Source organism: Lithobates pipiens, unplaced genomic scaffold (genome assembly GCF_037356315.1).
Source record: "Lithobates pipiens isolate NorthernLeopardFrog02 unplaced genomic scaffold, aLitPip1_a1.2 Scaffold_22, whole genome shotgun sequence".
Classification (NCBI taxonomy): Eukaryota; Metazoa; Chordata; class Amphibia; order Anura; family Ranidae; genus Lithobates; species Lithobates pipiens.
This window is the reverse complement of record NW_027507784.1, coordinates 165516684-165532287: the sequence shown is the minus strand read 5'-3', so window position 1 is coordinate 165532287 and position 15604 is coordinate 165516684. Positions and strand designations below refer to the sequence as shown.

The 15604-nt window shown below is 41.8% G+C and overlaps 1 protein-coding gene across 31 annotated transcripts in view; it reads left to right on the top strand.

Annotated features, from left to right (window-relative positions):
* The window catches only part of ABI2 (abl interactor 2), a 164263-nt gene that overhangs the window by 94784 nt on the left and 53875 nt on the right, over positions 1 to 15604 (top strand). For 10 of the 31 annotated variants that reach the window (XM_077448541.1, XM_077448540.1, XM_077448551.1 and 7 more), the window contains exons 4-6: positions 11814 to 11831; positions 14207 to 14304; positions 15282 to 15431. In XM_077448541.1, coding sequence (XP_077304667.1) covers positions 11814 to 11831; positions 14207 to 14304; positions 15282 to 15431 — 266 coding nt within the window. The remainder of the gene's footprint in view (positions 1 to 11813; positions 11832 to 14206; positions 14305 to 15281; positions 15432 to 15604) is intronic. The other 21 variants (XM_077448549.1, XM_077448548.1, XM_077448567.1 and 18 more) reach the window with 3 other exon arrangements.

Here is a 15604-nt window from a genome sequence, read left to right as displayed (position 1 = left end):
GGGATGGTGTTCTTTGGGTGATGTGTTGGGTTTGCGACAGATATCGCGTTTTCTTTGATGGCCAAAAAGTTAAATTTTAGTCTAATCAGACCAGAGCACCTTCCTCCTTACATTTTGGGAGTCTCCCATATGCCTTTTCGCAAACTCAGAACGTTGTATTTTGTTTTTTGCTGGAAGTAATGGCTTTCTTCTGGCCACTCTGCCATAAAGCCCAACTCTATGGAGTGTATGGCTTAATGTCGTCCTATGTACAGATACTCCAGTCTCTGCTGTGGAACTCTGCGGCTCCTCCAGGGTTACCTTGGGTCTCTGTGCTGCCTTTCTCATAAATGCCCTCTTTGCCCGGTCTGTGAGTTTTGGTGTGCGGCCGTCTCTTGGCAAGTTTGCTGTTGTGCCATGTTCTTTCCATTTGATTATGATTGATTTGATGGTGCTCCTAGAGATCGTCAAAGATTTGGGTATTTTTTTTTTTTTTTTTTATAACCTAACCCTGACTTGTACTTCTCAACAACATTGTCCCTTACTTGTTTGGCGAGGTCTTTGGTCTTCATGGCAGTGTTTGGTTAGTGGTGCCGCTTGCTTAGGTGTTGCAGCCTCTGGGGCCTTTCGAAAAGGTGTGTGTATATGTAATGATAGATCATGTGACACTTAGATTGCACACAGGTTTACATCATTTCACCTGAGTTTTTTTATGGGCTTTATAACAAAGGGGGTGAATATATACACATATGCTGATTATTATTGTTTTTTTTTTTTCATGAAAAATAGTTTTATGTATATCTCTTTCAAATTTTACTTCACCAACTTAGACTATTGTGTTCTGATCCATCACATATAATTCAGATTAAAAAAACATTGAACTAAGGGCTGTAATGTAACAAAATGGGTAAAAAGCCAAGGGGTTGAACACTTTTGCAAGGCACTGTATACGCTGTTCATTTTAAAGGATACATTTATAGAAAGCACTTTTTATTTTTTTATTTTATTTTTTTATAATTTTAAGAAAGTTTTATATATATAGGAAAACTTCTTTTGAGATTTTTCTGACTGTAAATGATATTTGAGATCGGAGTCTGTTGACCGCCTCCTTTATATTTTAAGGGCTTGTATTAAATTATATCACATTCATATCCTGAAGTCACAATCGATGTATGGAAATACTCCTCCCACAATATTTCCTTATATCCTTATGAGCCAACCAAACATGTTTATAGTGTATGACAAGCGGGAAAGTTTTGCTGCTTATAGCTCTACCTAATTCTTGTAGCCTAATAGGAAAAAAGTTGTCTTGAAGGCAAAAGGAATGATGCAAAATGTTAAGCAATACCTTTTTATTAGGGACAATAATTTACTTGCAGAATTATTTAAAAATACTTTAAGAAATATCCTGTTTTTATAAAGCAATTTATCTTCCATTAAGATGGTGTTTTTTATTTATTTATTTTTTAATATTCACAATTCTATGCTTTTGCTACAAATTTCTTGTTCTTTCATGTAGGGTATTTTGCATTGCATGTGGTACTTTATCTCTTGTAGAAGTGTTTGGGGGAAGGAATTTAAACTCCCTTTAAAAGCCTTCCTGCCTATTTTACAGAATGTACTTGAGCACAATGTTCACGGTCTGTGATTAACTGCTTGCTGCCCACCCACCGTCAAATGATGGCAGGGCAGCTCTTGTTCTGGGACACCGTCATATGACGGCGTTCCAGAATGGCCTCTCTCACGCACCTGCGAGGGGCACACAGCACGGTGGCCGCGCTGTGTTGCTAGGACATGGCGCGACCCCAATCTGTGTAAAGACCCGCGTCTGCGGCTCTTTAACCATGTGATCGGCTGTTTCCAATCACAGCCGGTCACACATGTAAACAACAACTCGCCTCATACTGACAGAGTGTGAGGAGAGGAGAGCCGATCAGCGGCATCTACTCACAGGGGGATATGTAGGAATTTAATCAGGGCACTGATCATCAGTGCCCTGATTACAATAAATAAATATCGTGTCACAATACAGTGCCCCCCACTGCTCACAAGTGCCACCAATCGGTGCCCATTAGCCATGCCAGTCAATGCTGGCAATCATCAATGCCCATCACTGCTGTCCATCAATGCCCATCAGTGCCACCCATCAATGTCTACCAGTGCCAACCATTAGGGATGCACCGAAATTTCGGCCGCCGAAACATATCGGCCGAAAATGCCCTTTTCGGCAATTTGCCACAAGAGAAAAACGCCCGAAAATGGGGCATGGCCTGCGTGGGGGGGCGGGGGTCCGCCCCTCCGCCCCTGGTGCCGCCCATCATGGGGGTGTCCTATAGCGCAGGAGAGCCGCCTCCGCCGCCTGTTTGATCACAGCATCGGGAACATCACAGCTTTCATTTCTATAGCTGTGTGTTCCCGGCTGCCGCCGTCGCACACACAGCCCCTCCCCCTTGTTCGGGCACTTTGATAGACAGATCACCCGCAGGATTGGACGGATGATCTGTCTATCAAAGTGCCCGGACAAGGGGGAGGGGCTGTTTGTGACGGCGCGGCCGGGAACACACAGCTATTGAAATGAAAGCTGTGATGTTCCCGACGCTGTGATCAAACAGGCGGCGGAGGCGGCTCTCCTCTCTTCCCTGCACAGGCTAGCTGCAAAATGGGGCACTGTGGCTGCAAAATGGGGAAAAGGCATACTGGCTGCAATAGGGGACATGTCCCCAGTCTCTGACCATCTCCTGTACCATGTCCCCAGTCTCTGACCATCTCCTGTACCATGTCCCCAGTCTGACCATCTCCTGTACCATGTCCCCAGTCTGACCATCTCCTGTTCCGTGTCCTCTGCCTCTGACCATCTCCTGTTCCGTGTCCTCTGCCTCTGACCATCTCCTGTTCCGTGTCCTCTGCCTCTGACCATCTCCTGTTCCGTGTCCTCTGCCTCTGACCATCTCCTGTTCCGTGTCCTCTGCCTCTGACCATCTCCTGTTCCGTGTCCTCTGCCTCTGACCATCTCCTGTACTGTGTCCCCAGTCTCTGACCATCTCCTGTACCGTGTCCCCAGTCTCTGACCATCTCCTGTTCCGTGTCCCCAGTCTCTGACCATCTCCTGTACCGTGTCCTCTGCCTCTGACCATCTCCTGTTCCGTGTCCTCTGCCTCTGACCATCTCCTGTTCCGTGTCCCCAGTCTCTGACCATCTCCTGTACCGTGTCCCCAGTCTCTGACCATCTCCTGTACCGTGTCCCCAGTCTCTGACCATCTCCTGTACCGTGTCCCCAGTCTCTGACCATCTCCTGTACCGTGTCCCCAGTCTCTGACCATCTCCTGTACCGTGTCCCCAGTCTCTGACCATCTCCTGTACCGTGTCCCCAGTCTCTGACCATCTCCTGTACCGTGTCCCCAGTCTCTGACCATCTCCTGTACCGTGTCCCCAGTCTCTGACCATCTCCTGTACCGTGTCCCCAGTCTCTGACCATCTCCTGTACCGTGTCCCCAGTCTCTGACCATCTCCTGTACCGTGTCCCCAGTCTCTGACCATCTCCTGTACCGTGTCCCCAGTCTCTGACCATCTCCTGTACCGTGTCCCCAGTCTCTGACCATCTCCTGTATAAAAATATTTTTTTTTAAATGTTTCTGTATCGGTGCTGTTTCAGTATCGGTTTCGGTTTTAGGCCTAGTGTATTTTTTCATTTTCGTTATCGGTTTCGGCACCAAAAACCCATTCTGTGCACCCCTACCAACAATCAGTGCTGCCTATTAGAACCCATCAGTGCCCATAAGTGAGGCATATTAGTGCCTCCTCATCAATGCCCACCAGTTTAGCCTAATAATGCCCATCAGTGCAGCCTCATCAGTGCACATCAGTGAAGGTGAAAAATTACTTGGTTACAAAATTTACTGACAGAAAAACTTAAACATTTATTTTCCAAAATTTTTGGTCCTTTTTTTGTAAAAAATAAAAAAAAACAGCAGTGATTAAATACCACCAAAATAAAGCTCTATTTCTGTATGACTTCAATTGTCATTCAAAGTACAACAGCACTGAAAGCTGAAAAAGGGCTTGGGCAGGAAGGGGATTTTGGTGCCTGGTAGGCAAGTGGTTAACCATATCTTCAGAGGTGTAGCTTGAAGCTTGTCGGTCCTGTTACAAAAATAGACGTGTGCTGCTCCCACCCACTACCACCTTCCACTTCCACCATGCACCAAGATACTCCAAGTGGATAAAGTGTTAATTAAGATCTTTGTTTACATATTGACAGAGTAATTCAAAAGATTTTGGAGAAACTGTCCACATTTTGACATACCGCTTAAATTTTTTTTAAATAAGTTTACACAATGTTTGTAGAGGTCTGGAGAGACCATCCCTCTTAAGGTTAGTTTACGCCCCTTCATGACCAGGCACTTTTTGTGATACGGCACTGCATTATAAAAAATTCCCCCCACAAATAGAGCTTTCTTTTGTTGGCATTTGATCACCTCTGCGGTTTTTATTTATTGCGCTATAAACAATAAAAGAAAATTTTGAAAAAAAAGCAATATTTTCTACTTTCTGCTTTAAAACACACCCAATAAAAAGATGTAAAAACAAAAACTAATTTCTTCATCAGTTTAGGTATTCTGCTACATGTTTTTGGTAAAAAAAAAAAAAAAAACCCCAAGGAGTGTATATTGATTTGTTTGCACAAAAGTTATAGGGTCTACAAACTATGGGATATTGTTATGGAATTTTTATTTTATTTTTACTAGTAATGACGATCAGCAACTTATAGCGGATTGCGACATTGCAGCAGACAAAATAGACGCAAACTGACTTTTTAGGGACCAGTGACAACAATACAGTGATCAGTGCTAAAAAATATGCATGCTCACTGTACTAATGACACTGGCAGGGAAGGTGTTAACATCAGGGGCGACCAAAGGTGTGGGGGATGCTTGTACTGTGGGAAGACAGAGATCTGTGTTCCTGCTTAGCATAAACACAGGATCTGTATTCCCTTGTCACAGAACAGCAATCTCCCTTGTTTATATAGGCAGACCGCAGTTCTGCCTCTGTTAGAAATGATTGGTGGGTCCCAGCAAACAGTGGGTCCACCGGACCTGCTGATAAGCTCCTACTGTGTCCAATCACAGCGGGAGCTGGTTGCTGATGCGCACCACAGACCTGGAAGTGCAAATTCGAGTACTTGTGCATGATTCTGCATGTAGGAGCCGTGACCCCGCAGTACATATGTGGGGCGGTTAAAGAGGTGGAGATCTACCTGAACAACACGGGAGAAGTCAAACATCACAGGGCACAATGTCACCACCTCCACGCCTGATTTTAAAGTGTCTCGTCCAGGAAGAAGGGAGAGTCCCCGGCATTTTGAGGATTTAATGCTACATCGCTGGATTGAGAGAGATCTCAGGTAAGTATAAGGGGGGCTGCTGCACACAGGTGTGTTTTTTTTTTTTTTTTTTTTTTTTTTATCTTAATGTAAAGAATGTATTAAGATAAACCTCTACCTTTACAACAAATTTAAACCTCTAATTGCTGTACTACTGTGGCGCAATCGTGTGCATTTCACTGCAATTATAGGGCGCTGAGGATGTGACATATCGCCGTCTCGCCACTTGTCAAACATGGTCTAATCTCTTTTCAGAGGAGCAGCAGTGCCTTCTGCACTTGTGAATGAGCCTTAAGTTTCATTCAATGGCAACGCGCTTAGGCTCATTCACACATGAGGTTGGGGGGTGGTAAAACCCTGCAGTTGAGCTGCAGTTTTACTGCCCCAATCTCTACCCCTTTTAGCTGTAGAGGCAGCAGCCAAGCGTGTACACTTGCTGCAGCAGAAATGATGCTCTCTGTCGCTTTCGGTGGGCATTACCACTCACAAGTTGTGACCTCTTCAAATAAATAGAGCCACTTTATAAGCACTCTGCAACTACATGCTTGTGCAGAGTCAAACGGGTAAAGCAGGTAGTGAGGAGGAAATAAAAATCTTCACTGCCTGCTTTAACACCTTGGTCGCTGTACAGCGCAGTTTGCAAAGAAGTGTGCCATTTCTGTAGTAGATCCTCCTGTCTGTCCTAAACCAACATCTGTGTTTTCCCAAAGGCTCTCTATATAATGTTGCATACCCAGCCCTACAACCAGCTCTCGCTGCAACTTCAGTATGTCGAACTGCAGCCAACTGAACTAGGATAATAAACAACTAACGTGACCCTGTGTTTCAGGATAATGCTGTTACAGAGCAATTAAAGCAGTTGCCTTCTGTTCTGATTGAATATAAATTCACTGAATGTTATGGCTTAAAGCTTGGATGGGTGAAAGGCGCCTCACACCTATGCCCTTCCAAGGAAGACACTGGTTTGGTTGATTAAGGCATTTGACTGATTTATCAACAAGTTCTTGAACTCTTTTTATACCAAGAACCAGATTACTACACTTTGCTTCATGGTCTTTTTCTTTTTTTTTTTTGCTTGCTGTTCTGAGATTGAGGCTCATCTTATTCCATTATTCCTACACTCCTACAAACGAGAAAAGCCACCTATTGCAAAATTACCATTGCACTCGGAAAGTGTACTTTGCATGGGGTGAGGCAGGGAAAATATATCTCTCAGGAATTATTGCTTGAGACTCATCCTGACCTTTATTCAATCAGGTCTGGATTAACATTTGACCTTGAGTTCTGTCAAAGGTCAAATCTTGGCTGCAGTGATTCGTTTTCCTAGACCACTTGCCTCTGATTTCTTGATGTCAGCCTTTCTACAGGGTGTTGCCCACATGGTTCCACCTGTACCTCTACCAGTAACATGAGATCTTAACCTGGTTCTGTTGTCTCTTCAAAGACAACACTTTTAAACCTTTCAGGGATATACCTCTGTCAGCACTCTTCCACAAGGTTGTTTTCATTATTGCCATCACCTTTGTGGGCCTCATGCACACGAGACGCAGGGGAAAACTCTGCTCAAAAAAGCTGAAATACGTGTTTAGAAACGTTTTGCCGCGTTTGCATGCCGCGTTTAGCTGTGTTTAGCCGCGTTTGCGTTTATAAGCATTTATAAAGATAACATCATGTAGACCCTCCCCAAGCTCTCAAAGCATGTTTTTTTTAACTATTCCTGCTATTTTGATCAGAGTGAGCAGCAGCAGCAGCATAGAGAGCAGTTGTACACTTGCATTTGCCTCTCTTTCTGTGGTATATATTGTGAAATGGATCCCATATTGAATATATGTCAGGAAATGCTCCTGATGTTGCTCTTGATGAGACAGCAACATCGTCGCAAATTTCGTGAGAGGTGCAGACTCGGAGCTCGTCGATATTGGACCCATCCGTTGATGGGACAGCGAATGTCTTTTGGATATTTCACAAACATGTATGTGCAGCTGCGTACCTACCCCGACAAGTCGGGTTACAAAATGTCATTCTCTGATGCAGAAAAGTGCATGACATTTTGTGACCCCTAGTGACCCCTATCTCGGGGGGGTCACTTGGTGATAGGAACCTAAAATTTGGATATGTTGTAGTGCTAGTTCCAGTGTCTGCATACCGAATTTGGGGTTCTTGGCAATAAGTGGCCCCAAGATATGGGCCCCCAAAGTCTGGTCGCAATATGTCATTCTCTGATGCAGAAAAGTGCATGACATTTTGCGACCCGACTTTGGGGCCCCCTATCTAGGGGTCACTTGGTGATAGGAACCTCAAATTTGTATATGTTGTAGTGCTAGTTCCACAGTGTCTGCATACCGAATTTAGGGTTCCTGGCAATAAGTGGCCCCAAGATATGGGCCCCCAAAGTCGGGTCGCAAAAATTCATTCTCAGATCATATTTCTGAGTTTTCAGGTCCAAAAAATTGGGTTCCTTTAAAAACGCTTATAAACGCAAATGCAGCTAAACGCGTGTGCCGCGTTTAGCCACGTTTTGCATCTGAACCCATTTTTTTGCTTCTGGAAAAACAAGGTTAAACGCAACTGCATAAAAACGGCAAAAAACGAGACTGTGTGCATGGACACATAGGATAACATTGAATGAGTTCAGGGGCAGTTGAAAAAAGTGTCCAACTGCATCTGAACACGCATTTAACAGCGTCTCGTGTGCATGAGGCCTTAAGTGAGCAACTTTCTTGTGGAGATTGCTCTCTTGTTCCAAATAAGCACAAGGTTGTATTGAGGCCTGGGGTTTTCTTTCCCCATAAGGTGGTCTTTTCCTTTTAACTTAACCAGTATGTATGTTTTTTTCTTCCACCTTTTTGATTATAAAGTGTTAACTGTGTCGTTTGACACAATTGTTTAGATTCACTAGCAGATTTAAATGCACTAACATTTCCCTCCGCATAGACTAGGGGAGGCAGCCTGGGGGCCTCCAGCTGTTGCAGAACTAAAAGTCCCATCATGCCTCTAGGAGTAATTGTAACTGCCAGGCTTACAATGCCTCATGGGAAATGTAGTTTGACAAAAGCAGGAGGGCTACTGGTTGCCTACCTCTGCCCTAGACTGACGATGCCCTTGACTGACAATGCTGCTATGCATCTTCATCCGGAGTAGAGCCATTCTAAGACCCCTTTCACACTGGGGCGGTGTCGGCGTTGGTGGTAAAGCGCCGCTAGTTTTAGCAGCACTTTTCAGGCACTAGTGAGGCGATTTTAACTCCCCGCTAGTGGCCAAAGAAGGAGTTAATAGCGTCCATGTTGCGGTGCTGCCGAAGCACTTTGCAGGTGCTTCGGCACCGCTGCCCATTCATTTCAGAGTATACATCACTCATGTACCGCCTCAAAGATGCTACTTGCAGGACTTTTTTTTTTTTTTTTTTTTTTTCGTCCTGCAAGTGCACCACCCGAGAGTGAAAGGACTCAGGGTTTCACCCTGGGTGGCTTGAGAGGCTATTTTTAGCGCTAAAACCCCTCAAAAGCACCCCAGTGTAAAAGTCTTATACCTGAGTTGCGTTACTGGCCAGATCACCAGGTAAAAACAGAGTGAAAAAAAAATAAAAAATTTATGCTGCTGCTCCATTGTAATTCATCTTTGGTTTTGGATTTAATACTGAACAATTAAGAAAACAGGATTTTTTACTTTAATATCAATTGCTTGGAGTTCATTAACGAACTCGGGTTTTATTATCACTCATGGTGTTGCACAAAACTGAAGCATGTTGGGAGTAGACGGGCTTATACCAGCTGATAAGCAGCTTTTTGGTTGCCAGCATTTAGTACTCCTTTAGATGGCAATATAACCCTTAGGTTATGAATTCCTTCTGACCCTGTATTCCTTAAAGCATTTGTTACCCTAAAAAAAAAAGAAAGATCCTGCTCCTTTAAAGCATGTTATACAGCACAGTGTCTGTCATTTGGTCCCTTGTATCACCTGAAATGCCTGGTTCTGCCCTCCCCCCTGTAAGCTGACCATGGTTTACCATAGCTGCTGAGCCCTGACACCATGATCAGTTTATGTGCCTTCGTCATCCGCAGCTCTCCTCTGCTCTCTCCCCTCCCTGCCTGTCAGCTAGTGACAGTGTCTACACCTCCACTCCTGCAGCTAAAATACCATTTACAGTGCCTTGAAAAAGTATTCATACCCCTTGAAATTTTCCACATTTTGCATTGTCCCAACCAAAAAATGGAAATGTATTTTATTGGGATTTTATGTGATAGACCAACACTAAGCGGCACATAATTGTGAAGTGGAAGTAAAATGATGGTTTTCAACATTTAAAAAAAATATATATCTGAAAAGTGGGGTGTACATTTTGTATTTGGCCCCCTTTACTCTGATACCTGTAACTAAAATTTTGTGAAACCAATTGCCTTCAGAAGTCATTTAGTAAAAAGGATACACTTGTGTAATTTTAGGCTGGGTTCACACCTAAGACAGATCCGTCGCACAGCAGGGGTCTGGTATCACCTGGTTCACAGTTTCGGGTCTTATTTCAGCCAAAACTTTGGGCTGAATTCGGACCTGAAACGGCCCAAAAAAAGCACGTTTCTCCTGCAAAGCGCACCGGACCTGCTGCGGAGATATGTGAACCGGCTCCATAGAGAGCCAGTCACATTCTCCAGCTATGCGAATTGGATGTGGAGAAAATCCACATCCTATTCGCAGAGGTGTGAAACCAGCCTTAATCTCCATATAAATAAAGTTGTTCTGTGAAGCCCTCAGAGGTTTGTTGGGGAACCTTGGTGAACAAACCGCATCAGGAAGGCCAAGGAACACACCGGACAGGTCAGGGATAAAGTTGTGGAGAAATTTAAACCAGGGTTAGGTTATAAAAAAAAAAAAAAAAATCCCAAGCTATGAACATCTCACGGAACACTGTTCAATCCATTATCCAAAAATGGAAAGAGTATGGCACAACTGCAAACCTAGCAAGACATGGCCATCCATCTAAACTGACAGGCAAGGTAAGGAGAGCATTAATCAGAGAAGCAGCCAAGAGTCCCATGGTAACTCTTGAGGAACTGCAGAGATCCACAGCTCAGGTGGGAGAATCTGTCCACAGGACAACTATTAGTCATGCACTTCTCAAATCTGGCCTTTATGGAAGAGTGGCAAGAAAAAAGCCATTGTTGAATTGAAATTGAACTTTTTGGCCTAAAAGCAAAATGTTATGTGTAGAAAAAAACACTGCACATAACCCTGGACACTCCATCCCCACCGTGAAACATGATGCCAGCAGTATGTTGTGGGGTTGCTTTTCTTCAGCAGGGAAGGGGAAGCTGGTCAGAGTTGCTGGGGAAGATGGATGGAGCCAAATGCAGGGCAATCTTAGAAGAAAACCTGTTCGTTTTCAAAAGGCTTGAGACTGGGGTGAGGGTTCACCTTCCAGCATGACAACGACTCAACTAAACATACAGACAGAGCTACAATAAAATGGTTTAGATCCTAACATATTCATGTTTTAGAATTGCCCAGTCAAAGTCCAGACCTAAATCCAATCGAGAACCTGTGGTAAGACTTTAAAATTACTGATCACAGATGCTCACCGAGATCACATCTCTATCCAATTTGAGCTATTTTTCAAAGAACTGGCAAAATGTCACTTTCTAGATGTGCAAAGCTGGTAGAGAATACCCAAAAAGGCTTGCAGCTGTAATTTCAGGGAAAGGCGATTCTACAAAGTATTGACTATGGCTGAATACAAATGCACGCCACACTTTTCACATATTTTTTGGTAAAAAAAATTGAAAACCATTTATCATTTTCCTTCCACTTCACATTTATGTGCCACTTTGTGTTGGTCTATCACATAAAATCCCAATAAAATACATTTGTTTTGGTTGTAACATGACAAAATGTGGACGATTTCAAGGGGTATGAATACTTTTTCAAAGGACTGTACATTTTTATATAATCCTCTGTTTCCTAATCCTGTGTGCCACTTTGTGTGCATTTTATTTAAAAAATGCCGTCTAAACCTTATGTCAAAGCGCCGTTTGGCGCTCATGTGAACGGCCGCCTCTCCTCCTTTCCTCTCAAGATTGACATCAGCAGGGGATTCTAGGCCCCTCTCGCTGCAGCTGTCAGATGGAGAGAGGCGGCTGGTCACAACACTCTGAAATCGGGCATAGACAGCATTTTATTTTATATAAAACGCACACGTGGGCACACAGGATTAATAAACGGAGAAGATTATATAAAAAGTGTATAGTGGCTTAACAACCACTTTAATGAACTTCTAGAAAAGGAATTTGTGGTAATTCTAAAAATCTTGTTTTATCAGTACTCTGTGTTGTATAGGTTTTGCTAACCAATGTTGAAATTGCAAATTGCTTTCCTGATTTATTTTTTTCTTTCCTTACTAATCATGATGAATTTTAACTGCCTTTCTTTTCTTCTTGTGTGCTTCATTTTATACGTAAAGTGGTTGCTTAGATTTAAGGTAAGACTCTGTGTAGACGTGAATGTCTAAAATGTTAAGTGTATAGACCATACCCGAAATAAGATATATGGTTTGAAAATAAATACTATTCAGATGTTAAATAAACACTAATTGATTTATGAATAATCTGCAATGTTATTTGCCTCTGTGTCATCCTGGAAGGAAATAATCCAGAAGGCTAATAAATGATGCTGCTAAACACTCCTTTCATCATTATCCCCATTACAGGAAATGGAAAAACACAATAATAATGTGGTGGCCTCAATGATATAAATGTCTCATTTGTGTTTGTCCCATTTTAGACATGAAACAAGATATAAGAATGGTTTGTTCACAGGGTAACCCTGGAAGTAAAGTTAGGAAATACCACATTTTAAACATTCAATACCATACATATAAGCTATTGTTTTGATAAACTTTAAATTGTACTGAATAGTGCATAATTTTTCTCTTAAAATAGTTTTTCTTCGAAGTCTGTATTCTGCAGTAAGCACAGCGTTATTCTGATTGGTATGCTGCATTTGGCACAGTCATGTGTACTGGGTTGTTGGTGCAGTTTTGAAATGGGTAGAGAAGTAAAGTTAACAGGTATCATTAAGCATTTCAGCTTATTGGTGAGATTACGCAGCAGAATAATAAAGTTTCACAATTCTTGTTAAAAAGGAGCTGTTAAAGATCTGAGTAGAGAAAGCTTAGAAGACCTGTCAGGTTTTTATTTCTGTATTTCACTGTGTAAAAATGAAGTAGGGTGGCTTCCAGTAGGGGCACTTGTTGCAATAATAACCGAGAACCCTAATGTTGAGACGTGTACCACTCATCTGTTTCTACAGTAAGGGAAATATATAAGTTCTCTATCCAAAATTAAGAAAAATAATAATTTTGGTTTTGAATATTCGTGTTTTTTATAGAGCTTTATTCATCATGTACAGTAACAAAAGCGCTAAATACCAATCTTACAAATGGCGTAGAGACCAATGTCACCTTTTTGTACTTGTTTTAGTGAAGTTTTAGTGTCCTGTGATAGACAAGTAATGTCTTAATATATTAATCTACACACAAATAAGATTTGTAAGTAATATTGTTACCCGCCTATCTGAGTTGTTATGATTATTATTTTTATTTAGATTTAGAGAGGTTATCTTAAACCTCATACACTTGATGAGAATATAGTCTATATTTTTATTTTATTTTTTTATAGTCCTTTATCGACAATAAAGAGATTAAGTTACAAAATTTTTCTTACGTCAGAATGCAACTTCGGAAATTATGTAATGTATTCTGCCATTTCTGAGTATGCGTGGTCTTGATCTGCTGATTTTTTTTTTCGGAAAAATGCTGTATTGATTAAACAAATGGTGTACTGTAAATAAAGAAACCTCATAAAAATTTTGCAAGCACATTTGGTGTTTGATATTGTTTAGAAATATGCACAGAAAAAGTTGCAGGGGTTGTAAACCCTTGTGTTTTTTCACCTTAATGCATCCTATGCATTAAGGTGAAAAAACTTCTGACACTGACCGGCTCCCTCGTTTTACTCACCTGAGCCCGTTCCTTCCCTCGGCGGAGACGCGCTCTTTCTGTCTGACCATTGTCTTGGCTCTTGACTGCCCATCAAATTCAGTTATGTGGGGGCGGGGCCGAGTCCTGCATTCTGTGTGTATGTACACAGATGCAGGACTCGGCACGCCTGCACTAAGGCTCCCCTTTAGGAGAGCCTTTTCCAATGTGGACACTCGCAGGTAGGGGCCACTCTGTGCAAAATGAACTGCACAGTGGAGGCAAATATGACATGTTTGTTGTTTTTAAAAAAAAAAAATGGGGTTTACAAAGCAATGTTGTTGCTTCACTTAAATTTTTCTGTGCATGTTTGTAAACATAATTGAACACCCAATGTGCGTGCATATTTTATATTGTAAGGCTCCATGGACACTGGGCTTAAATAATGACAGTTCCCTTGGCAAAAAAATTGATCATATAGAGCATTTTTTGTATAAAGTTTAGATGCGTTTAGGAGAGTTTAATGTTTTTTTGTCAGAAAGCTCCAATCAGAAACACAAACCAGAAGTTTTTTTTTCCTGCCTTGTTGAGCTCAAAATATGCCTGTAATCATCCTAATGTGAATGGACACATAGGATAACATTGAGCTGCTTCTACAGGCAGAACACCACTCCTAGAAGCAGTGATTTTTAAGCGAGTGTGCATGGAGCCTAACTTCTTTCAAATTGTACTTTTCAGTTGCGGAATCTGTTCCTCGAGCATTTTAAAATACAGTTTTCAAAGTGTTGCACTGTTTATGAAACAAATTCTTACACTGTCAAACTCCATAGGCATTGCCATTCTAATGCAGTATTGTCTTCCATTTTATTTTTATTTAGGTTAGTACACAGAATATGAAGATGGGCGGATTGCCACGTACCACCCCGCCTACCCAGAAGCCCCCTAGTCCACCAGTAGCCGGCAAAGGAACTCTTGGGTAATTATTTTGCTCTCCTAGTACAGGGATTACTGGAGTCATCACAGATGCATTGTATCCTGCTTAAGCTTAAAGGCTTCCTGGCTGTTATGTTGCCTAAGTAGTTTTCAGCTGATCTCTATATATATGTTTTTATATCTTTTCAAAGGAAATGTTTTTAAATGTTTCATAAACATTTCAAATTCAAAGTCTTTGTCCCACAAATATTTTTAAATTCTGTCGGTGTTATGTATATGCATGTCATTATTCCCCACAGCAATTGTTCTATGTTTCACGCTCAGAAGGCTTATCTTCTGCATGTTAACAAGAACAATTATTATTTTTGAAACCAGTTATGAATACCTGTTTATTTCCTGCCTTAAATTATGAAAGCAGTCGAACACCTTATAATAGAAGTGGCTTACTTAAAAAAAAAAAATAAAAAAAAATAATCAAATCCAAGGACATGCTTTTATGCACTAATTATACTGCTTTGCCACTGTGACAGATTACACTGTCTTCTAGGCATACAATATATTACATTACGTAAATAGCCTTTGTAGCTTTCCCATTGGAAAGATCACATCTACATAATTAATTTTTCAATGCTTATCCTATTTCAGCTGACAACTAGTTCCCCAGATCATTTTTGTCTACATCATTTTTATTTTCATGAACTACACTCTGTGGCAAATCCCTTTTTGTTTGTGGCATTACATGCCTGAATGTTGCCTGAGGTCTAAGTTCTCAACCAATGCTCTGCAAATGTTCTAGCAGTGAAGGGGTTGAAACGTGTGAATCTTAATTGAGGTTCGAGTCAGGCCTACATTCTTTTTCATCAGTTTTCCAAGCTGTTCAAAAGATGTTTTGATTACACATAAACCCCTCCCATCGCAAGATTGAGATGTGGTGCTGTAACACGTTTTATCCTAATGTCCCACATTTTCGGGATATCATCTAGAGGTATTATTTTTTACTTTTTGTTTTTCTTCTTGAAGGCGACACTCACCTTATCGCACACTGGAGCCTGTGCGTCCCCCTGTCGTTCCAAATGACTATGTTCCCAGCCCCACACGTAACATGGCTCCCTCACAGCAACAGAGCCCTGTTAGAACAGCTTCAGTCAACCAGAGGAACCGCACATACAGGTATATGTAAGCTATATTAGCAATTGTGCCAAATGGTGGCTGGCGTTTTCCTATAAACAACTCACCACATTTTTATCAGGTTACTGAAGTCTGTTTTGAGTTAGTGCTAAAGTTTTTAAGTCCTAAATAAGATGAAAAAGGGCCACATTTAATTTCCTGATTAGAACGTTATT